Source organism: Microtus pennsylvanicus, chromosome 17, assembly GCF_037038515.1.
Source record: "Microtus pennsylvanicus isolate mMicPen1 chromosome 17, mMicPen1.hap1, whole genome shotgun sequence".
In the NCBI taxonomy this organism is placed as follows: domain Eukaryota; kingdom Metazoa; phylum Chordata; class Mammalia; order Rodentia; family Cricetidae; genus Microtus; species Microtus pennsylvanicus.
Window position 1 is genome coordinate 27,461,201 of NC_134595.1, and position 24,328 is coordinate 27,485,528.

The 24,328-nt window shown below is 53.1% G+C and overlaps 2 protein-coding genes across 14 annotated transcripts in view; one reads left to right on the forward strand and one right to left on the reverse strand.

Moving 5' to 3' along the window:
- Kif1a (kinesin family member 1A) overlaps positions 1-9,780 on the forward strand; it is an 88,427-nt gene extending 78,647 nt beyond the window's left edge. For all 13 annotated transcript variants that reach the window (XM_075952114.1, XM_075952118.1, XM_075952115.1 and 10 more), the window contains 10 exons: positions 151-284; positions 1,702-1,763; positions 2,051-2,196; positions 2,586-2,786; positions 3,232-3,309; positions 3,851-3,975; positions 4,770-4,922; positions 5,387-5,579; positions 6,331-6,449; positions 6,810-9,780. In XM_075952114.1, the coding sequence (XP_075808229.1) occupies positions 151-284; positions 1,702-1,763; positions 2,051-2,196; positions 2,586-2,786; positions 3,232-3,309; positions 3,851-3,975; positions 4,770-4,922; positions 5,387-5,579; positions 6,331-6,449; positions 6,810-6,852 (1,254 nt within the window). In that variant the 3' untranslated portion in view covers positions 6,853-9,780. The remainder of the gene's footprint in view (positions 1-150; positions 285-1,701; positions 1,764-2,050; positions 2,197-2,585; positions 2,787-3,231; positions 3,310-3,850; positions 3,976-4,769; positions 4,923-5,386; positions 5,580-6,330; positions 6,450-6,809) is intronic.
- A 4,472-nt stretch (positions 9,781-14,252) lies between these two features.
- Positions 14,253-22,034, reverse strand: LOC142836971 (aquaporin-12). The gene is made up of 3 exons (XM_075951728.1): positions 21,406-22,034; positions 19,542-19,658; positions 14,253-14,557 (listed from the first exon to the last, which is right to left on the reverse strand). Exons 1-3 carry the CDS (start codon positions 22,010-22,012, stop codon positions 14,391-14,393), a joined length of 891 nt encoding a protein of 296 aa, XP_075807843.1. The 5' UTR covers positions 22,013-22,034; the 3' UTR covers positions 14,253-14,390.
- Positions 22,035-24,328: the final 2,294 nt, after the last annotated feature.

Below are 24,328 nucleotides of genomic sequence, written 5' to 3' on the forward strand. Positions count from 1 at the left end.
TGCCCAGGGTCAGGAGCAGGCATTAGTGTCTTCGGTGACTAGCTCTCATGTCCTAGAGGAAGGTGGGGAGGGATGGACATTGTACTGGTTGGGCTGGGGTCTGGGCACTCTGGACCGTCTCTATGCCTTGACCTCTGTCGTCTGTCACAGATGGAGAACTGCACCCAGCCAGCCGTCATCACCAAGGACTTCTGCATGGTGTTCTACTCTCGCGACGCCAAGCTACCCGCCTCACGCTCCATTCGCAACCTGTTTGGCAGTGGGAGCCTGAGGGCCACAGAAGGGTAAGCTTACTAGGGTGGGCAGAGGTGGGAAGCCTGAGCTTCAAAGAGGGGAGGGAGCCTTGGGTGTCACCCAGTCAACGGACACTCCTGTGTCAGGAAGCCCATAAGCTCCACAGCGCAGGCTGCTGGAGTGAGGACCAACCATCAACCCTGCAGCTCCCTGCCTTCAGGTGTACATGCTGGGCAGTGGAAGCACATGTAGGGGACATGCATCATGTCAAGTAGGCATGACAGAGTCCTCTATTCCTTATGGGAAGCAGAGAGGCCTATGGACACCAACCTCCCCACGGGTGCCCTGCAACTCTACCCCAGGAATTTCTGCCCTTAGGTGTGCTTGTAGCTCATAGGAGAAGCTGAATGAGTGTGGTGGGGGTGGGGTGAGAGAAATGGCTTTGCTGAACCCTGGAAGGCCCAAGAAAGTTGGGTTTCAGACACTGGACCATCCTCTTCCTCCTCCTCCTCTTCCTCCTCCATTCTTGATGCTTACTGTAGCTTCAGTGGGAGGGCCTGAACTTGAACCATGGGGGAGGTGGGGGGGGCAGTGAGGCCCTCTGCAGCTCAGTGCAGGCCACTAATCTACTACATGGAACCAGGGTCTGAGCCAACTCTGGGCACAGCCAAAAGGAAGGTGCTTGAGGATTAGGACTCAGTGGCCATCAAGGCCCAGCTCTGGGAGAGGGTTGCGTTGGTGACCTTGGTGGCATTGGTATCATAAGAACAGGAGGGTTTCTCTGTGGGCTTTGAGGACTTCAGGAGACTGATGGTGCCTGGTGCTGAGTGTAGCAAGTCTTTCTCTGTCCCACCAAGTCAGCTCCCAAATAACCACATGGAGACTTATGATTAACTATGAAAAGCTTGTCTGGATAGCTCATTTCTAACGAGCTCCTGTAACTTAACCCATTTCTTTTAATTTACACGTTGCCACGTGACTTTTGGCTTGTTACCTCCTCTCCTACATGTCATGCTTCCTTCATGTCTTCCCACGACTCCTTCCTCTTCCCAGTGTTCTCTCTGCCTCCCCCAAATCCTGCCTAGCTTTTGCTCATTCAGCTTTTTATTAAACCAATCACAGGGACAGACATATCTTCACACAATGTAAAGGAATGTTCTACAACAGCTGAGGATCTGAGCGGGGGACAAATATGTCCATGTCTCTGTGTACCCCGACTCCCCACAAGCAACTCCTGCTTCCAGAAAGGTCATTTAGTTCACACAGCAGCCGAAGTCCCTTTGGGGTCTTGATCTAGAGCAGAAGTCTGCATAGAGACTGTAGCTCAGGAAGTGACATTACCACAATCTGAACAGGCTACCTGCTTTAAGCCTGTGATGAGATCTGTGCCCAGAAGGCATCAGCGGTGGTGATCTGTCCTCAAAGCTGTGCTTGCTATTGATATGACCTCTCCCTCTGCTTCCTCAGCAACCGCGTGACTGGTGTGTATGAGCTCAGCCTTTGCCACGTGGCCGATGCAGGTAGCCCAGGTAGGAGACTGTCTTGACTATTCTCTGCTGGGACAAGAGTCAGCACCCCGGGACTCCTGGCTAGATTTCCCTCCAGTCTCCAGCGTGTCCTCAGATGGGAGGGCAGACAGGAGGAGTCAGGTTTGCTAGCTACTGTGGCCACCTATGTCATAGTCTCATGGGAGAAGGACTGTTAGGCAGTCTGTGGGTGAGGCCCAGGGGAGCCAGTCTTGAACCCAGAAAGGAAAGAACTTTGGAGAAACCTGGTGTCTGTCTGTCAGAACGCTAGAGTATCAATCCCCATACAGGGATGCAGCGTCGGCGCCGGCGTGTGCTGGACACATCAGTAGCCTATGTCCGGGGTGAGGAGAACCTGGCTGGCTGGAGGCCTCGGAGTGACAGCCTAATCCTGGACCACCAGTGGGAGCTGGAGAAGCTGAGCCTTCTGCAGGAGGTGAGTGTGGGAGGCACTGGGGACCAAGAGGCACAGGAGAGCAGGACTAGGCAAGTGTAGCTAGTCAGCTGTGACCCGAAGGAAGCCCAAGTGAAGCCAGGGAAATGCCCTCTGCAGAGACCTGCCACTGCTGGGTCTACCCACAGGGCGCACACGGGAAGCAGGATGCAGAGGCACAGTCCCCTACTGCTCACAACGGGGCCCCATGAGCATCATGGGGAATCCTCGCTATGAAGGAGACCACAAAGCTTGCCTGGGACTTCTGAGTCCTGCCAGCAATGTGTCCCTCAGGTTACCAGCCATAACCCGGGCAGAGAGGACTTTCCCACACTTTACCAGGGGCCCCCTGCTCTGGCTGGTGCCCTCTCTCACCTTTGTTCCCTTGGCAGGTGGAGAAGACGCGGCACTACCTGCTCCTACGGGAGAAGCTGGAGACCACCCAGAGGCCTGGCCCCGAGGCGCTGTCTCCAGCCTCCAGCGAGGACTCTGAGTCCCGCAGCTCCTCGGGTGCCTCTTCCCCACTGTCAGCTGAGGGTCAGCCATCACCCCTGGAGGTGCCCAATGAGAGGCAGAGGGAGCTGGCCGTCAAGGTAGGTTGGGATGGTGGGTGCTGTGGCCACAGCAGTGACCCAGCCTGGTCTATGACAAGCTCTAGTCTGAGTTGCCAGAAGTTAAAGGATGGGGATGATTGGGACTAGTTAGTTCTTTGCCTGCTACCTTGCTCCACTTCCCTCTCCTTCAGAACCCCCAGTTTGAAGCCTTTTGTAGGTTCTGTCCCAGCAGTGACTTGCCATCTCTGCAGTCTCTGAACTGCTGGGGAGCTAGCTCCCTGCCTCCATGCAGAGCCAGTCCTTGTTGCTATACAGGCCATTAGGGAGGCCTCGTGTCTTTAGGTGATGCTAAGTCACAGCCTCCCTAGAAGCACAGTGTAGGAGCTCCTTAATGTGTCCCACCCCATGGCTGGGTGGAAGTGTTGCCTCCTCAGCTTCCTGTTCAACAACTCCCCACCTCTAACCATGCGTTCTCCGTCTGCAGTGCTTACGACTCCTCATGCACACTTTCAACAGAGAGTACACCCACAGCCACGTCTGCATCAGTGCCAGTGAGAGCAAGGTAGGTTCATGCCCCAGATGTCTATAGTCGGGGGTGATCCTGGCCTGGCCTGCCAAAGGCAAGGAGGATTTGCTGAAGATCTCAGTTCTCATGGCCCAGTGAGATACCTTATAGCTGAATGGCTGGTTTCCCTGGGCCTGGGATCTGAGGAGACTGGGGTGTGAGTGAGGGCCTGACCTGGCCCATCTCAAACCACATGGTGTCTACCCAGGCTCTGTCTTCTCCTCGCTTCCTGTCCCCTTGACATTATCATTTTTTTCCTGGGACCATCATCCTGCAGGTTCCTACCAACTCCAGAAGCTCCTGACCCTGTAGACGCTGAAGGGGGAACCCACCTGGGTCAGGGCAGTCTGAAGCTCTGGAAGGAATAGTCGGGACTCTGTAGGAGTTAGAAGGAAGCCAGGGGTACAAAAAAAAGGAGCACCCTGAGCTGGGAAAAGTGGGAGGGAGGGCATACAAATCAGAAAGTAAAATGCAGGCCAGCCCCATCCTCCTCCAGGCCCAGGGGTTCAGCTGAGGAGAAACTTTCTGTCCCCTGCAGCTCTCTGAGATGTCCGTCACCCTGATGCGGGACCCATCCATGTCTCCGCTGGGTGCAGTCACGCTCACTCCCTCTTCCACGTGCCCCTCTCTGATTGAAGGACGCTATGGTGCCACGGACGTGAGGTGAGTGAGCTCTGCTACTGGGGAAGCTTCCTGACACCTGAAGCCAATTGGTGACAGTTGTTGGGACTCAGGGAGGGAGAAGGTGGGTGCTGGGGCCCCAGAGAAAGGCGGGGCCTGGTGGAAGGATGCCCTGGCCTTCTTGGAGTACCTGTGTCCACCCTGCTCATACAACCTCTGTGCCCTCTAGCTCCTAGCTAGCACAAATGAAAGATATATTAGTGAATAAACCTGGAAACAAGAGAACAGAAACACCCCCTTTCCAGGGACAGGGCTCTAAAATTCTCGGTGGAGAGAAGGTAATTTGATCGGCGGAGGCTGTGGTGCAGCGTGGTAAGGAAACCCCACCTCCCGTTGTAACATCAACGATTACTAAGAGTTTGGGCTGTTTTCATTTTTTTACTTTAAAGAATGTTTTAGACTTTCCAATTAAAAAAGCAAACAAGCAAAAGCAAAAAGCATAAACAAACAATCAAACAGAAGGCCTGGAACATTCTCTCAATACAGAGAAGCCTACCCCTGCTGAGCGACCATGGAGCCTGTTCACTCAGCCCAGTAGCTCTGAAGCCAGGTGGACTCTGACGCCTGGGTACTCCTCCTGAGGACTTAGCAAGGCAGCCCCTGAACCATTTCCCAGCAGCCCTGGAGCTGGGTGGACTCTGACACCTGGGTACTCCTGAGGACTTAACCAGTCAGCCCCCGAACCATTTCCCAGCAGCTCTGAGGAGGACGTTCCCAGGGAACACTAGTCCGTTGAAGAACCATGACAGAAGGCCAATGTTACCTTCCATCTCTAGGACCCCCCAGCCATGCTCCAGGCCCGCCAGTCCAGAACCCGAGCTCCTGCCAGAAATTGACTCCAAGAAGACTCCCTCCCCTGCTCGGGCGTCAGAGGCAGACAAGGAGCCTCAACGCCTGCTGGTCCCCGACATTCAAGAGATCCGAGTCAGGTATGCGAGGTCTCTGCCCCAGTCAGAAGCTGTCTAGCAACAGGCACCCAACCCTGATGTGTGTGCAGGGCAGAGCTCGGTGCCAGGGACCCCCTCACCTATGTACAAGGAAGTCAGGCCTCTCTGGCCCTTGGCACAGAGGGGTAACAATCAGAGAGTAGAGGATTGGGGAATTGGGCAGAGATGGGGACTGAATGGATGGTGGGCACTGGGAAATTGCTTTGAAAATTTTAGCTTTTTTCCTCCCGAATCTCCCCATTGAAAACTGGAGAATTAGCCCAGATGTAGTTGGTGGTTCTGCTCTTGGGTATCCCAAGGCAATATCAGTGACCCCTTCACAGCTGGTCTCCTTCCTTCCCAAGGGCCTAGTGCAGGGTCATAGAGTGTGAGCCCCCGTGTTGGTCCCTTACCCCAGCTGGCCGCCCAAGGTTCCTGAGCCAACAGGTGTTGTCTCTGTCTCCCAGCCCAATCGTCTCCAAGAAGGGGTACTTGCACTTCCTGGAACCACACACGGCTGGCTGGGCCAAGCGCTTCGTGGTGGTGCGGCGCCCCTATGCCTACATGTACAACAGCGACAAGGACACGGTCGAGAGATTTGTGCTCAACCTCTCCACGGCCCAGGTGGAGTACAGCGAAGACCAGCAGGCTATGCTCAAGGTGCGGCCAGAGCCCAGCTCAGAAGTACTGAGTCCACCAGGGGCGCTACCCACTCTTTCCTCCCTGACCTGCCCCTGTCTGAGCCTCAGCAGCGACTGGTGATAGTATTGCCATTTGCCCATGCAATAGCCAGCAGTTAGGTTCTGTCCAGGTTCTGTCCTGGGGCTCCCGAGAATCCTGGCAGGTCGGGTTGCAGCTCCAATGAGCTCTCTTGCCCAAGGCATCGAGCCAAGGCTCTCCACAAGCATACAGTGCCCTAGGGGTATGGGAGCCAGCCTCCTGTAGCTGGTCAGAGGGAAGGCTCTCCAAGACTGTGGAATGAGGCTACGGTGCTCACCGGGCATTTTATCTCTTGTGGTGAGAGCAAGCTTTATGGACCTAGTTACTATACACAACCAGCACAGAGGGCACAGATGAACGGGGCACTTTAACCAGGGTCCCAGGCAGAGGTGTGTCCCATGAAGGTCAGAGTCGTTCCCTGGGGATACAAAGCAGCATGAACACAGAGCTGGAATAAGCTTCCCGACCTCAGAGGCTTCCAGAATGGAGCTGCATGCCTGTGTGGTCAGGACAAAAGTGTGTGTTTTACAGAGAAGCTAGCTCCGCTCCTGGGGAAGCGGGTGCTGTGCTGTGTAAGCTTGGCTTTTTCTCCCACCTGTCCACTCTTAAAACCTTCCAAAAGAGCTTTTTCTCGGGAACGGGAGTGGCCATGTTGCCCCAGAGCCTTCTCACCAGTGACTTCCCTCTACAGACACCCAACACGTTCGCCGTGTGCACCGAGCACCGAGGCATCCTGCTGCAGGCCAACAGTGACAAGGACATGCACGACTGGCTGTACGCCTTCAACCCACTCCTGGCTGGGACCATTCGGTACGGGCTGGGCAGAGAGATGGTACCTGTTTCTGTGCCATGGCTGCACATGCAATAAGTCAGCTGGAAGACTTTCTGAATGCAGGCCCTAATGGGTGAACCCGGGCCCTTGGGATGGGATCTCACCTCTCCCAAACCACAGACTTGATGAAGGGCCATAGGGATGAGGCAGGTAAGGTGCCCCTGCCCCCAAAGCACTGATGCATCAGATAGCAGGTTTCAATCTATGAGTATAAGGGGCCAAAGAAGACACGTGGCTATGGCATGGTGTGGGGATCTGCTGAGCTGCCTCTGGCTTCTGGAGGGTCTGGGGATCGACTCCTGGCCCTGACCACAGCTTCTTTACCCGCACCCTTGCAGGTCCAAGCTCTCCCGAAGGAGATCTGCACAGACGCGGGTCTGAGCCGAAGCCTCCTGGACATCCAGTGGCCCAGACCACTCCCCTGTCCTTCTCATCTGTCCTGTCATCTGCCACTCAGCCCTTCTCCCACCAGGGGACACCTGTGCTGGGCCCAGCAACCCCACCTCTGGTGGGAGGCCTACACCACATGACGAATTGTGCCCCCCAGAGGTTGTGCGTGTTGTTGTTTCTTCCAAAATTGCTCTGGTGGAAAGTTCGGAATGCCAGGAAGGTCAGAGGGCACAAGACCCAGGGTATTGCCGCTGTTCTAATATTTTTTTAAGCATAGACAGACTTATAATTAATATACATTAGTTAGTGGCGTTGAAACAGTCCTCTGAGACATTAACTATAAGACTGTGTTCTGTTTGTAAGTATTTATTTCTAATGCCTCCAGGTAGGGCTGTAAGGTTCACTTGGAGCTCTTCCCAACACCCTTCACCCCCTCAGCCTAGGCCCTGTTGGTTCCCACATATGTCTCCAGCCTGCTAGGAGCAGAGAGAGGAAGGGGTGTGAACAAGCCATGGCTCCTCACAGCCTGCCCAGGGATGCTCCGCCTTGGCCAGTTTTGTCTAAGATGTACCTACCAGGGTCTGTGTGTGAGAGGGGTCTGCAAGTCCCAAGACTTAGGCGACTCAGATGGTGCAGTCTGCTGCTTCTGAGGGAACGGTTCCCAAGATGGCTCGCTAAGGGTAGGGCAGTCAGCTTCATTCCCAGAGTGGAGAGGGTCCGATGAGCGGAATGAAAGACGATCACCCCTTGCTTGGCAGTGCAGACTGGCTCCAGCTAGGCTGTGCACAGGCTGTTGGGTAAAGTGGCCAGGTTTACACGGGGCTGTGGGCGGCAGAGCCCGCTGGCATTCAGGATGGGGTCTCCGACTTTAGCCTTGGGTGTCGGTGAGAAGAGAACTCAATGAGTGATGTGTGTCCTTATCAGGCAGTTGAGGGTGACCTCGTGGTGGTCTCGGCAAAGGGACTCTTCTCTTCTGCATCTGGGGAATTTCCCTGTCACAGGCCTATTTGGAAACCCGAAGCCAAACCTCAAGTCCCCGGCGCCCCTCAGGAGCAGTTACACTCAGCATCCAGCTATTCCAGGCCTCTCTCTCCACCTTCGCCATCTCCCCCACCCCCAGATAAACTGCTGGGTCTGAGTTCCCTGTCAGACCAGGCTGTCTCCACATGGTACTGACATGGAGACTCCCGAGGCCATTGTTCACAGAATCTCTACTGACTGGAAAGGCATAGCAGACGGTTCTGGCTTCAAGGTCCCTTAGCATAGTTATCAAGTGCCCTGCCCTTCATCCAGGCATCAAGATTCAAGGTGGTAGCAGGGTTCATGCTGGCAGTTGTGTATGCACCTGCCAGCCAGTGTGAGCCCTGCTGAGACTGAGAATCCACCTATCACTGGGGTCAGGTGCCATATGGGTGGCCACCATCATGCCCGGCTATCCTCATCCCCAGGACCCAAAGTAATTGTCCTTAGCATCAGGTCTCAGGAAACCCTATCTTTGAAATATAGAATAAGACTTATTTCTATGAATCCAGACCAAGATGCCCACCCCCAGACCAAAATTAAACCATAACCAGAAACCAGGTGACCTGGGCTGTCTAATATGGACCTTGGAGGCTGAGGTAGAGTGGAGAGAAGACAGCTGTGTGCTTGACTCTGATACTCATGATCTACAAAAAGAAGGGAAAGAGCGAGTTGCTTAGATTTCTTGGTTCCCCAGGGCCACACAACCACACAGCTCCCAGCAGGCAGAGAGGCAGCCAGGCTTGCCACGCTCGCTCAGGCCAACCAACCTGAAGCTGAGGCCTTGGAAGGGTCTGGCTGCACCCAGCATGTGGGTGTCTGAGGCCAGCCAACCTACAGAGCCCCTATGCCTGGGTCGGGTTATAGAAAGGTAGGAACTCTACCCCCCACACACAGACACACATACACTATTCAGAGGCATTGTCTAGGAACCAAGGTGGGCTCCCTGCTTTTGTGGGAAGTCCTGAGTCAGAGTCTAGTAACCAGAACTGGTTGAGCAAGAACCGCATCCACAGCCCAGGAAACCTGATTTCTTCATGCCCTCCCTGCCCAAAACTATGTCAGCTGAAGGTCATTTATCTGAGCCGACACGGAGGGCTGACTTGGAGACGGGGAGGACTCGTCTTGAACTACAAGCACATCTTTCTGTTTGCTGCTAAGTGTAGAGAGACGGATCCAGAAAACCACTTCCACAGACAGTTTGGTTTTGATACTTGATGCTGCCCAGGCTGTGACCTCAGTTTAATTTGGGATAATCATCTTTCCTGGAGAGGTTGGGCTGCTTCTGCATCCTGGGAGAACCCGGCCTAGTGCTGGGTTCCTGTGAAACCCTGCTACTGCCTGGATAACACATCTAAGGCCTCCTGTCCTGCTCTAAGGAATCATGCCAACCATGTGTGTGTGTGTGTGTGTGTGTGTGTGTGTGCGTGCATACACACACAACAGCTGTACTAAATTGTTCTCCTTATCTCTCCTGGTCCCTGGAGACCCCTGAATGTCTTGAGATTACTGAATGTGACTGATGTGACAGATATGTTGATTCTCTGCTCCACCTAGCGTGGGAACCTCAAGAGACACAGTCCTTTACCCGTGGGACTGGAACCATGCAGTCCCCCAGGATGGACAGATGCTGTGGCTGACCTGAGTCTCTCCTTGAGCCTGGACCTCCTGTAGTCTGTCTATACCGAGGGCCCCCCTGCAACTCAGAGGCTGTGTCCCCGACTTGTACATATGTGATTGCCGTGGGCACCCCCTGGCCCCCGTGTCGTAACCATCCGACGTAATGACTAGTATCCTGCTGTTTACACCTGAGTGTTAGCTGTAGGCTCTTGTACTGTTTGTGTGCTCTTAGGGCTCTGTCCAATTAAGAAATAAACGTGGCTCTCATGCAACACACAACCATTCACTTCTGTCTCTGTCTATTGGCTGCGACTGGACATGCTCACAGGTGGTACTGGCCCCCTGGGGTAAGGAATGGAGGAGGCCGCTTCTTGGATGACAGAGAGGCAGAGGCTTTGAGGGGTGAGGGGTGCAAGAGGGTGCTAGCTCTGAGCCCGTCTGCTTCCTTCAGGACTGACTGAACATATTCCAGGCATCCCTACCTGTGTGCAGTGGGCTCTAGGCAGCTGCTACTCACTCCTTTTCCCAGCAGCCTTTTGGGTTGCGGTGCCTCAGAGGCTCTGACCCACAGGGCCTGGGAACTTTCCCTGATGTGAGAGCCTCATCCACTCACGGGGTCCTGATCTTTCAATGGGCTGGGAGTTTGGAGTCCCCACCGCACTGGTGATTCAGGGAAGTATAAGGAATGAGTCTCGGACTTCAAGAAAATGAATACACAGTCCAGAGCATATTGGCAAGTCAAGAGCCCAGTGCCTCTCTCTGGGTCATTACTTTTCCTCACATTCTTAGGCGATTGGCTAATACCGAACTGTACAACTTCTGGGAAGAAATGAAACTTATCATATATTTTGATTTCAAGAAATGCTGGTCCTGTAGGAGTTTGAATTTCTACCAAGTGGCTTCTTTACATTTTTTTTTAAAGTGGAGTTCTGTCTTATTTAGCCCTTTGAGAGGAAAAACAGTCTTTGCTTCCATTTGTCATGGGAGGATGGATCTATATGGCTGCCAAGTGTTAACTGGCTACCTCCAAAGGACACCAGGTTGGCTGGGGCCCTGGGGAGCAGAGATGTGCCCTGGAGTCTCCTGTGATGTCGCTCCCTGGCTGCAGAAGGTATTGCCCCAGCCTGAGAAGCAGCTGCCTCAGTGGGAGTCTTGGGTCTCAGGCCTGGTAGGCTCTAGGCTTGCGGTCTGTGGAGACCAAGAAGACATCAGAGGGCATGGGCTAGCCTTTCTTCATCTTCCTTCATCTTCCTTAGCTAAGTTATCGTGTTCTATTCTAGCCCTGAGTTCATTTGGCTTGGCCAGCCTGGGCGTGTCCCAGTGTAATGAGACTGGATCTCTAACAGGTGCTCCAAAGTTGGGGTCAAGATTCCCAGAGATGCAACATGGCCCTGAGACACTCAGGCTCTGGAAAGCTTGTGACTGCGTCGCTCCAGACTGAGCAAGGCTAGCTTTGAGGCCACCAGGCATCAAGAGTAACAGGTGTTTTCTTAGAGTAGGGCCAGCTTGGGTCTGGAGTCCTCCCAGGGTCTTAGCACAGGGTCCTCCCCCTTAGGATGGGTGGCAGGACCCTCTTGGGATCCGGCTTCAGGGGACCAGGCTCTCTTCAGCCCAAGCAGGCTCTGGAATAGCAGAATATGGGCTGTGGAGAAGGCAAAGGGCCCAGCAGGGGCAGACAGGGGAACCCTTATGGTTGGTTGGGTTGGCCTGAGTAGCTTGGGGCTTGGGAGTGGTAATCCCAGGCTCTTCTGCCCCAAGTATCCTAAAGGCTATGAAAGTTTTAGTCTAGACTTGTGCAGGGCACAAGGAAGATGACCTTACACTCAGGACTGACAGTGGCCTCCCTCTGATTTAAGATGTCTGCTGCCAGATGCCCTGGGTTAGAGAAACAAGAATCGATGCCCTGAGTTAGAGAAACAAGGCCTGAGAGGACTGCCCACCAGGGGCCTGCATTGAGGAGCCATCATGGGCTGGGGGATTGCCTAGTCAGGAGGGGCTGTGGCCCAGGAGGAGGAAGAAGACCCACAGGGTACCACCCGGGAGACCAGTGGCTCTAGACTCCGGAAGACAACCACACAGAAGGTGGTACCAGCTGCCAGAGTCTGGGGGCATCCAGCGGCCTGTGACCTGACTCAGGTTTCCACGCCTAGGTATTCCAGAGTCTGTTGGTAGTCACTTAGCATCTGTGGGTGCCTAAATGGAGTCAGGGATGGGCAGAATGACACAGGTTTGTCTTTTTTTTTTCTTTTTTGGTTTTTCGAGACAGGGTTTCTCTGTGGTTTTTGGAGCCTGTCCTGGAACTAGCTTTTGTAGACCAGGCTGGTCTCGAACTCACAGAGATCCACCTGCCTCTGCCTCCCAAGTGCTGGGATTAAAGGCGTGAGTCACCACCGCCCGGCGACACAGGTTTGTCTTTACAACTGAAATGCACATTCACTTTTAAATTTGACATTTTTATTTTTTCCAAAAAGCTTCTACCAGACTCGCTGGTATGTCCAGCCCTAGGCTAAGCCCTCTGAAAATATGACCTCACCTTCTCCGCATCCTGAGCCACAGTGAAGCTGCTTTGACTCTGCCAGTCTTCCATTTCCTGTCTTAGCTCATGTCCCTCTTTTTATTTTTTTTTAAGATTTATTTATTTATTTTGTATACAATATTCCTTCCGTATGTGCCTGCGGCCAGAAGAGGGCACCAGATCTCATTACAGATGGCTGTGAGCCACTATGTGGTTGCTGGGAATTGAACTCAGGAGCTCTGGAAGAGCAGCCAGTGCTCTTAACCACTGAGCCATCTCTCCAACAGCCCCCCCCCCCCCGCTTCATTTTAAAAGAATTAAGCAATAATGTAAATTTGATGTAGGGCAGTTTTCAAAATGTGAGTAATGGCAGCTTCGTGGGGAAAAATGCAAACAACAAAAACCCACCAAACACAGCAGAGAGGCTGTGACCCGCCTCCCGGTCCGGTCCATCAGATGTTGAAAGGTCTGACTCAGTGCCTAGAAGGGGAGAGACCCTGCAGACTGCACCCACTGGGATAGAGTACTGCACAGGCTGAGCACCTCCCAGCCGGAAACAGCCACTTCCCAAGCTCAGGTCCTGATTTCACAGTTCTGCAGAAGGTGCTGGGGTTGGGCTGTCCCCACAGACAGTTCTGCAGAAGGCTCTGAGGTTGGAATGTCCCCACAGACAGCCGGGTGTACTTCCTGAGGAGATTGTCCATGGCCACTCGGCTTCCTCCAGCATAGACCAGGCAGGCTCCCTCTCTGCCTGCATCCCTTACCCACCTCCTCTCCCATACAGAGGAAAACAGTGTTGCTCTGCCTTTTCCAAACCAAAAGTGAAACTATTCTGATAAACAAGTGTGCATTTTTTTTGCTAGAAATAGATTTATTTTTCATAAAAAACACTGCATTTTATTTTGTCAGCAAATCTTAACTCATGGAGTTTTAGAGACTTCTCGATGTATTGCTTCATAGACATACCATAGTGAAAACGGTCAGTTTTCAAAAGCATTGGAAACAGTGGTGCAGCAAACACCAAAGACTGGGAACGTACTCTGGGATAAATTCCTATCAAAAACTGTGTGTGGATATCCACTCCTCTACCCCATGCGTGTGGATGTGTACACACGTGTGTACATGCGTAGGCACACAACACTTGCACAGCTTCTAGAATAGCTCCAAGCTGTCCTCTCACCACCACAGCACAGACGCGCACGGCTCTTACATCCTCCATGTGCATCACCCCGTACAGCCACCTTATACATAATGTATTATTTTTTCGCTTTCCACATCTGGACCAAGTTCTGCCACATCGAGCCAAAAGACTGTGACCCTGACACTTCAATCCCAGCAGGATTTCTGTCCCAGCTGTCTGTGCAGGCCGTGAAGCCCCCAGGCTGCCAGCCTCCCTGGGTTCGGTGTGGCCGTGAGGAGCTGTCTCTGTTCCCGGGATGCCGCCTTGGGTGCGGCAATTGTGACGCCACCGGCAGGCCTGATGCAGCTATTAAGTCCTGCAGGGTGCTGGTAGGCACACGGCCCTTATCACCTTCCATTGCATGCACAATGCCCCCGCATCACCACCTCTGTGTCCTCACCATCCCAAAGTAGGAGGCCACACAGAGCTGGCTCTCCAGCCCCTTCCAGGAGCAATCAGGGAACTGGGGTCCTTGTCACTCATTCCCAGGTTGGTCGCACCAACAAAAAGAAGGAGGCTAGGTGTTCCAGACAGGGACCTCTGCCAGAATGAGTATGCAGAAGAGCCTTAGAGAAGGTGAAGGGGCAGGCATGGAAGGGTCTGGAAGCATCTTCTCCTTGTTGTGGCCTAACCAGTATCCAGGAAACCTGGACTATCCCCTTGCTTTGTCCTCTAGTCCTACCCCATCACAGAGCAACTGACCCAGGAACTCCTGGGAGAAGGGTTGGCCTAGCTTTGGGGGATAAAGAGCCAGTGTTGTAAGGGTAGGAAATGTGAGAGATAGCAGCATTAGGTTTCTTGCTCTGGGCCCGGACCCCTGAAATATATCCACTGATCTCCACTGCAGGTTCCACAGTTGTCCCTGGGGTCCCCAGAAAGTCTTAGGCCTCTTTTGACTGTGGGCTCCCAGGCATGTACCAGGTAGCCAGGCCCAGGTTAGCTCACCCTGGGCCTTTTGCCAGTCTTTGTAACCTTAATTTTTTATTATCACTCTGTAAACATGAATCAGGAAAGAATGTGTCAGGTAAAAAGGACTCACCCTCACCTGTCCTTCCAGAAGCTTCCGTCAGGCCAGGGAGTCAGGTGGGTCACAGACACGGTTTATTGGCAAATGGATTCATGGAGGGGAGCCCCAAAAGTCTCATGAGGGGTCTGAAACCTTGTGAGCAAGACAGCTCAGCTGGATCCCAGTATCTACAGCTTTTTGCCACTATACTCCTTTGTGGGCGTCTGGGTAGCCGCAGAACCTGGGGACAGCTTCCCTCTGGGAGTTCGGTACTTGTTTTTCTGCCGATAGAAGAGATTTCTCTGGAAAAGGCGGGGAAGGTGGCCCTGATGGAGTAGGACAGCCAGGATCATACCTGTAAGAGATGGGGTCAGGTTGTAGAAGAGTCCCAAGGGAAGAGCCCAGGCCCGCCCTGCAAGGCTCTACCTGGGCTCTGGCCACGTCCTTCCTCTGGGTCTTGCCCCTTAGTGCCGAGAACAAGCTACCTAGATCTTTTGGAGCACACATGGGAGGTTGGGATGCTTCTAGATTATGCTCTGGGGACTCAGGATTCAGGGTGTCCCATGCAAATGTCCCACACCAGTTTTCAGTGCCCTCCTACAGCCTCTCTTTCAGGTTGCCTCTAAGGGTGGCAAAGCAGGCAGGCTGCTTTCAGTTAGCAGAAGTTTGTGGGGAGGATATGCTGGATAGTTTTTTTTTTTTTTTTTTTTTTTTTTTTTTGTCACAAGCTAAAGTCACCTAGAGGAGGAAGCCTCAGTTAAGAAAATGCCTCCCCCTGGTGGTGGTAGTGCACACCTTTAAATCCAGCACTTGAAGGCAGAGGCAAATGGATCTCTGTGAGTTCGAGGCCAGCCTGGTCTACAGAGCATGTTCCAGGACAGCCAGGACTACACAGAGAAACCCGTATTTTTTTTTAAGCCTCCATAAGAGTGGGCTGTAGGTAAAACTATAGGACATTTTCTTAACTAACAATTAATGGAAGAGGGTCCAGACCAAACTGCGGCTGGTGCCATCTGTGGGCTGGTGGTCCTGGCTTTTTTAAAAGAGAGCAGGCTTGAGCAAGCCAGAGGAAACAAGCCAGTAACTGCACCCCCTCCGTGGCTTCTGTGTCAGCTCCTGCCTCCAAGTTCCTGCCCTGTTTGAGCTCCTGTAGTGACTTCCTTCGATGCCGTTGTGGAAATGTAAGCTGATTGGCCCCTTTCCTCCCCAACTTGCTTTGGTCATGGTGTTTGTCACAGCAATGATAATCCTAAAAGGGGGGAGGGGAGCGCAGGGCTGAACCCGGCTGGAAGGGACTAGGGAGTGGGCAGCTGGCTCAGTCTCAGTTTTCTTCTGATATCCCCAGTCCCCACCTCCTCCAGGGTCTCAGAGGGACCAGCTAGCCAGGGAAGGAGGAGCGGTCTGATTATTCTGTTTAAGTATTGAACTTGTGTAGTGTTCCCTACTAGGAACTCCCTTGGTCCCAGGCATGTGATCTGCTTCAGTTCCCATCAGAGATAGGCTCCTATGGCCTTGTCCACACTTGCCTTGTCCACACCCGCCTTGTCCACACTCGACTGCTGACCTTGGTCATCCCTTGAAGTAGGTATGGTGGTGCTATTCTGGGTCCAGAAGCAGAGACAGCCCCTGCTCTGAGACTCCTGGGCTGCAGGACCAGCTTCCAATGGCTTCCTGATCTTCCCCACCAGGGGGCGCTGCCTCACAACTGCCCCCCCCCAATCTTCTTTCTTTTCTTATTGATTTATTCATTCATTTATTTATTTTATATCCCAAGGGTAAATTCCTCTCCCTCCACTCCTGCTAAGTTCCTGCCCTGTTTGAGTTCCTGCCCTGACATTCCTCGATGATGAGCGGCACCTGGAGCTGAAAAGCAGGAGGGAAGGAGGGCACATGAAACAAAGTAAAACCCAGGCCAGCCCCATCCTCCTCCAGGCCCAGAGGTCCAGCTGAGAAAGACTTTCTGTCTCCTGCAGCTCTCCGAAGTGTCTGTCACTCTGAAGCAGGTGATATGGAAGTGTAAGCCAAATAAACCCTTTCTTCCCAAGGTGCTTTGGTTATGGTGTTTCATCACAGCAATGGTAGCCCTAAAACATGTTAGACCTGGCCTCGGAAGGACTAGGGAGCAAGAGGGACCAGCCGACTGGGGAAGGAGGAGAGACCTCAATCTGCAGTGTCCACTCCCACCTCCTCTCTGGAGCAGATCTCCCATGGATACCATCAAAAAGCGGCATATCAAGTTGCAGTAAGAGAAAGCTCCTCTCCTTATATGAAGGCTGGGCAAGGACACAGGAGGAGAAAGAGGGTCTCCAAAAGCCAGCAAAAGAGTCAGAGACAGCCCCTCCCCCGACTGTTAGGAGTCCCACAAGTGGACCAAGCTACAGGACTGTAACAAAGATGCAGAGGGCCTAGGTCAGTATCATTTAGGCTCCCTGGTTGTCAGTCCAGACTCTGTGAGCCCCTAAGAGCCAGAATTGATTCTGTGGGGTTTTGTTTGTTTATGGTGTCCTTGACCGCTCTGGTTTCTACAATCCTTCCTCCCTCTCTTCAGTAGGATTCCCTGTGCTTCGCCTAATGTCTAACTGCCCTGTTCTTTTTTGGGGGGGTGAAGGTGTCTTGTTTTGTTTTTGTTTGTTTGTTCTGTTTTGTTTTTTTCGAGACAGGATTTCTCTGTGTAGCACTGGCTGTCCTAGAACTTGCTCTGTAGACTAGGCTAGCTTCGAACTCACGGAGATCTACTTGCCTCTACCTCCTGAGTGCTGAGATTAAAGCCAACTCACCTTAGTTCTTAACGGTGACTCTCTGTCTCTCTCTCTCCCCCTTTCCTGTGTGTGTGTATTATGTATGTGTGTGTGTTTGTGTGTGTGTGTGTTTCTACATCCCAGCCATATGAAGATTGTGGTGACTTGATCTCAGTTCCTCATGTGTTCAACAAAAACATTTTACGGCACAGAGCCACCGCCTCAGCTCCTCAACGTTGAATTCTAACTAAACTTTGTAAATGTTTGTTTTCGTGTTGGCGACTTCTAGATGAAGATGGTGACTGGAGGTAGGCATGGTGGCACATGCCTGTCATTCTGTCGTGCCAGGCAGGAGGCTCAAAGTCTGAGGCCAAGCTGACCAGAAGTGACCCCCACATGGTGGGGGATGAACAGGGAGGCAGCCTACCCAAGTTATGTTAAAAACTGAAACATTAGGGTTGAAGAGATGGCTTGGCCTATAAGGTGCTTGTCTTAAAAGTACGAGGGCCTGTTTGGTCTCCAGCACCTATGTATATATGTAAAAAAAAGCCAGGTATAGCACACACCTTTAGTCCCAACACTCAGGAGACAGAGGCAGGTGGAGGACCTCTATGAGTGTGAGGCCAACCTGATCTACATAAAGAGTTCCAGAACAGCCAGGGCTTCATGGAGAGACCCAAGCTCACCCTCTCCAAAAAAGCAAGATGTCGTGGTACATGCTTGTAATCTCAACACTGGGGAGGAAGAGATAAGATCCCTGGGGCTTGCTGGCCAGCCAGTCTATCCTAATCAGAGAGCTCTCTCAAAAACAAAAACAACAACAAAGGAATGACATTCAAGGTTGACCTCTGGCTTCCATGTGCACATGCACCCAAATGTGTACTCACATACATGAACACACATGCGTACTCATGTATATGAACACATGCACACGCACGCGCACACGCGTGTTCACATACATGAACACATGTACACAGCACACAATGCACATGTGTGTTCGCATGCATGAACACATGTACACAGCACACAATGCACACATGTGTGTTCACATACATGAACACACGCACACGTACACATACATGAACACATGCATACGCACGCGTACACAAGCATTCGCATGTGTGAACACATGTACATACATGTGTGTTCGCATGCACGAACAGATGTACATAGCACACAATGCACATGTGTGTTCACATGCATGAACACATGTACACAGCACACAATGCACACGTGTGTTCACACGCATGAACACATGCACACATGCACACACATGTTCACATGCATGAACGCATGCACGCACATGCGCGCACACACGTTCACATGCATGAACGCACACACACATGCAACACATGCTCACATACATGAACACATGTACACACGCACACACATGTTCACATGCATGAATGCATGTATACGCATGCACACACACCTACACACACGTTAAAGCTGTAAAGTCATAGAGGAGCCCTGCAGTGTGTATTTGGGGACAAGGACATAAATTGGAAGCAATCCATAGTCACCTTACAAGAAACCAGGTTACAGGGCTGGTGAGATGGCTCAGTGGTTAAGAGCAGTGACTGCTCCTCCAGAGGACCCCAGTTCAATTCCCAGCACCCACATGGCAGCTCGCAGCTGTCTGTACCTCTAGTTCCATAGAATCTGACATCGTTATACCAATGTGCATGAAATAAAGTTAAATAAAGTTTAAAAAAAAAAGAAAGAAACCAGGTTACAGGTGGTGTGCCCATATCTCAGTCCTCATCCCACGGTTGTGTTCGTGGGAAGAGCTGGGACTCCTGTTCCTGTTCCTGTTCCCCTCGGGTTGAGGCTCTACCCTGAGTCCTGCCAAGTCTGGACCCTGAAAGGAGTGGAAGGTTTCCAAGGTTCCAGTGGGCCTCAGTCATCTGGTAAAGCCATGGACGGTGTGGGGAGACCTAGTACCTGGGCCCAGGGCAAGAGAGGAATTCCCCAGATCCTGTAGCGAGAGACAGACATCCGGTGGCCTTCCCTGGGTTACTCTAGCCCAAGGACTACCACTGCTCTTCCTCTTTCAGAACTTGGATGACTGGAGGGGGTTCACTTTGTGCTTTAAAGAGTCACAGGGCAGACCCACCAGGAGCTACAGGCCCTGACCACCCAGGGCTGCAGCCCTGAAAGACATGAGATCATCCAAGCATTACCTCTGCGCCCCAGAGACCCTGTGGCAGCAGAACCCAGAAGGACAGCTTTAAGTAGGTATGTGAAGATGCCCTGGGGAGGAGGGAATCCCAGTCACAAGTGAACTTGTGCAGCCTGTCCCTGCTGCCCACACCGAGTTTCGGAGGGTCCGATTCTCCACATCCCACTTTCCACCCAACACCGTCCCCTCTCCTCTGTGACAATCCAAACCGAGACATAGCCATCTTAGTCACTTCCTCCAGCTGCCCACACTGCAGACACCAGGAAGGAGAACTGAGCTCAAACTCTTGTTGCCCCAACACCCAAGGTCCCAGGGAGCCAGGAAGGGTGGCAGCATCATGAATCTGTAGCCGGCAATGCCCTGTGTGTCTGTGTTTGCCCATGGACACCACCTAGGCCAACCTCGTCCCCACTACTCACCCGCCACAGGACCAAGGCAATACACATGAGCGTACTCCAGCAAGGTGTTCCCAGAGCAGTGGAATGTGACAGAGGCAGCCAGGGCGGGATTGAAGAAGGCAGATGTGTAGGGCCCAGCTGTGGACAGAAGCACCAAATCCTCATGGCCTGATTCTGACTGAAGCTGAGACCATGCTGCTAGACATGAGATTGGGCTCTTGGCACTAGGGGACAGGGGACAGCCGCTCTCCTTGTTGCATGCTGATGAGCACAAAGAAACAAGGCCAAACAAGGTCACGGGAGAGGCGCTAGGACCAAGGTCGTACCAGGGATGTCTGACACACTCCCCCATCCCTCACCCTGAGTGAGACTCCTACATCAGGAGTCCTCTGATCCAACCCCCCCCCAACTTCTGGGAGGTGACCCAGACATATTGGGGAGAAACAGCAGGGGATATGGGGAGGGAAAGAGAAGAAGAGGGCCAGAGCCAGAGAAGGGAATACAAAACAAACAAAAAAAAATAAAACAAGGAAAGGAGCCAGGGTAGGGTGGGGGTGGGGCGGGAGGCAAGAGCAAGACAGGGAGAGTGAGATAAAAACAGTAGCAGTGACAGAGATGTCACTTGCAGGCCTTGGGAGAACTACAGAGAAGTCACCTGCTGAGTAGCCACAGGAGAGAAGTGGGGTGAGGGGAGCAGTTGAGCCAGTTACGACCTTTCAAGCCATGCCAGGAAGCTGGACAATGGCTCTGGGCAAGCAGAGCAGAGCGTGGGCCTCAGGAAGAGCAAGTGCCCTGTAGACCTAGACTTGGGTGGGAGCTGGGAAGCCTGGCCCGCAGGGTAGGGTAAGGTAGAGCTGCTCCTGTGCGCTCTGCTGTAGGTCACCACCCTCCCGCATTCTCTGTGCTTCTGGCCTCAGCTCATCGCCTCTGACCAGGGTGCTGGAGGTGACCATGGTCTTGCTAGGGTCACCAAGTGTTGGGCTGACTTTGCTCAGCATTGGCTAGTGTTGGGTTCTTGGCCTTCTGGAACAAGCCTTTAGAAATCTCGGCTCTGGGGCTGGAGAGATGGTTCAGAGGCTAAGAGCACTGACTGCTCTTCCAGAGGTCGATTTCCAGCAACCACGTGGTGGCTCACAACCATCTGTAATGAGATCTGTCACCCTCTTCCGGCCTGCAGGCATACATGCAGATAGAATACTGCATTCAAAATAAATAAATAAATGAGTAATAAATAAATAAATAAATCTTTTTTAAAAAGGAAGGGAAAAGCAGCCTTAGCATCCGTCATGATACAGCATCCATAAAGCCCGCAGCTCTCAGGAGCAGCAGGTCAACAGCCTGTAGTGTTCCCTGTCCTGGGACCCCATCTAGGGAAGCCTCCCTCCAGGAAGATCCCTAGGCTGGTAAGTGAGATCTGGGAGCCTTGAATCAGCCTGAAGTGGGCCCAGAGAACCCCTTGAAAGAACACGAGGGACCACAAAAACCTAGTCAGGATGTCAGCATGACCACAGCAGAGATCACAGGTGTGTGGGGCTGCTGTTGTCCCGGGCCTGAGTGAGGAGGGTGTGACGACCCAGGGAGAAAGAAATCATAAGACTTGTTGCCCTTTTTGGGGTGATCGAGGGCTCAGGAGCATCCAGAGCACAGCCGGGACCAAGCCATGCACGGTGTAATTGCTTCAGCTGCCCCAGATGTAATGAACACAGTTGGGAGCTACGGAGACATGCATGGTACAAGGCTCCCCTATGCACAACCCAGGCCTAGCCTCCCAGCCCCTACCCCCTTGTTGGGGAGCCCAAGAACTTGTGGGCCCCTCGGTCAGCAGGCCCCCCCACTTAGGGTACCAGTGAAGGTGCTGAGGTTCTGAAAGTGGAGCCCATCTTACCTGTGTAGGCCATGAAAGTAACCAGCAGGGCCAGGGCAGGCACCCTGTAGACGAGAAGGCTGTGCTGCAGGTGGAGGAGGCTCAGATGGAAGAAGAAGGTGCAAGCAGCCTCCACCAGTGTACCCTGCAGCACGGATGTGCGCAGGGCGGAGCTGCAGTCCACAGCCATGAGGCTCTGCAGCAAATGTAGTTCACTGAGCTCCCAGGTCCAGCAGTGCTGGGTCAGGGCACAGGCAGCCTGGGCACCCAGGACCTGGGCCACCACTTTCAGCAGGGTGTTGGGCAGTGATGCCTCGGCCATGAGGAACTCCTGTAAGGCCACAGTGGGGTTGGCAGAGGCCCCATCAAAGGTGACCCCGTGCACCACGAAGAGCAGGAAGACCAGGGTCAGCAACAGGTCGGGCCCGAAGCCCCCGGCCCAGGGGCCAAGTTCCACCAACACTCGCAACTCGAGGCAGCAGGCTGCCAGCTGGGCTGCTCCCACTGCCTCCCGGGAAAAGTTAGCATAGGCGCCTGCTGGGAGCAGGGCTTTAGATGCCCTTCTCGCCACCTCACACAGGGCACAGGTGGCAAAAAAGAAAGAGAGGGATACGTTCAGACTGGCCATCACTCTGGGACCTACAGGGAGTTCTGCTGAGCTAGGACCTGGTGACGTGTGGGAGACTGGCTGGCCCCGCAGTCCAAGGACAGAGGAGCTGTACGAGAATGCACCTGGCTCCTGGGAACACCACACCTGTGCCCCTCACAACTGACACCACAAAGCCAAGTGCTACAAGGAACACCCACAGAGGACCCGCCCTGCTTGGTATTCTCCTCGGGCTGAGACACCCTGTCCCCACTTCCCTCTCTCACTAGTCTGGGGCTCTGGAGACAGGCCACTTTCTTCAAAGCCACCAGGAGGTCTGTGACTCACACCAGAGTCTTGGCACCAGGACCACAAACACCTCTTCCCAATGTCTGCATTGTCCCTACCTTGCCCCTCATCTCCCTGCGACTGTACTATGTCCACTCCTGGGAAGGTCCCTTAGAGCTGGGAGCATACTGTCTCCTGCTCCTGGAATTAGCTGAGAAGTAGCTGCCCTACTGGGATCTGCTGTATGGACCAGGTCCCCCCTCTCCCATCCTCACACACGTACACAGGAAACTGGTGGGGAGCTTTGGGCTTCAGGACACTAGAACTACAAAGGTGGGTCACTTTGCTGTGCTTTCTGGTTTTCCTGACTGGCCGTGTAAAGAAGGAAGTTCTTGACAAAATGATTGACTGAGAAGCATTGCTGCTTCCTACAGACCCCAGGATGTGTTGGACCAGGATGAGGACATGGTGCTACCTGCTGGGGACAGTGCCCTACACAGTACCCTGCCCTTTCACTGTGGACAGGTATGTTCCTGGGGCCATATGGTGGGCTATGGCTCTCGGGACTAGAGGAATCAGAGGAACTGGGGACACTGTGGGGACTCTGTGCTGGGCCCTTGTCAGGCTGCAAAGCATAAAGGCTAGAGGTCAGTTAGCCCCCCCCCCCATGCAAAATCTCCAAGTTTAGAACCCAATGCTCAGACAATCACCTTGGCTCCAACGCAGGGTCTTTACTTGGAGCAGAATAGCAACAGCAAGATCACCCAGAAACCCACTGCCTTAACTGCCTGGTCAGTGTGAATTCTGCCCAGTTCCCCTTCACATCAAACCTCCGGGTGATTAACTTCAGTCTGGGGTACTCTGGGGAAGCAGAACCATCTCCCAGCCTGCGCTGACTATCGAAAATGTCCCAGTTCATCACAGAGCTCACCTTGACCTCCATGAATCTGGGTGATAGGTGGAACACATAAAGAGACATCAGGTGGGAAAGAGCACAGCCCTGATTCCTATTCCCAAGCTGGGCAGAGGACCCAGTGCGACATGTGTATCTGTCCCTACTATAAAGACAGCAGACGGAGGGACTCTGGAGAGCCCGGCACAAAAACAGACCACACATTTGCCGCCTTGGGGTGAGCCAAAGAATACGGCAAGACCTCCTACCTCCGGGACCGTGGAGCTGGCACGTAGCGAAGAGACATGTTTGCGTGTTCCTGGCCATGCTGTGGGAAGCCCTTGGCACATCCAGATGAGCTGAAGAGACAGAAACACACATGCACAGGTGGGAAGAAATGTGCCTGCTACGAGTGCCCAAAGAGCTTCATAAAGGGTGGCCATCTGTCAAAACTAGCAAGGCTCACCGGGTTAAGAAGGGAAGCCCTGGGTGGAGGAACCTTGCCTCCGGACAATGGGGCAAGTTTGGAAGGCTACAATAATGCCACTACTTAGCCTTTATTACCACCAGTATGGAGGCCATCTGTCCTGAAGGCATCACCCATATTGCCAACAGCGGCGTCGGTGCCATCCAGGTGGCAATGATTTCTGAGATGAGAGACCTGGGGTTAGGTCCATATGAGCTATTATCCACCAACCATGGGGTGCAAGGTAGCATGGGTCCATGAGACACGAGGAGGAGAGCCACGAGGCATTGAAGTGCACGTGGTGGGAAGGATTTGGAAAAGGACAACGGAACAGATGAGACTGTGGCACCCATCGATGTCACCCGTGCCTCCTTGAAAGTGGAAAATACTAGTGAAAATTCTGTCGATGTCACCCTTTAGGAGAGACACCTCAATGCACCTCTCTCTCTTTCTCTCTCCCTTCCTCCCTCTCCCTCTGGGAGAGAACTGGCGGGTAGGAACTCTCAACTATTTGGATTGTTTTGTTCTTCTCCATAGCCCCCGGGGAACCACTCCAACCAGTAGTCCAAGGTCTGGCATCTCTCTTGACCAACTGAGGCTCACCACGCGTACTGACCTCCTTCACCTGCCGCCAAGGCTTGGCCACTGCACCCCCTCTTTTCATCTTCCCTCTCAGATGATCCCAAGACTCTTCTGTTCAGATCCTACTCTG

Excerpts from the sequence above, each read along its gene's own strand:
- LOC142836971 (XM_075951728.1), bottom strand. The coding sequence starts at position 22,012 with ATGGCCAGTCTGAACGTATCCCTCTCTTTCTTTTTTGCCACCTGTGCC. Across the intron at positions 19,659-21,405 it reads TACTTTCATGGCCTACACAG|CTGGGCCCTACACATCTGCC; the intron begins GTAAGATGGGCT and ends TTCTGTCCACAG. Across the intron at positions 14,558-19,541 it reads TTGCCTTGGTCCTGTGGCGG|GTATGATCCTGGCTGTCCTA; the intron begins GTGAGTAGTGGG and ends CATCTCTTACAG.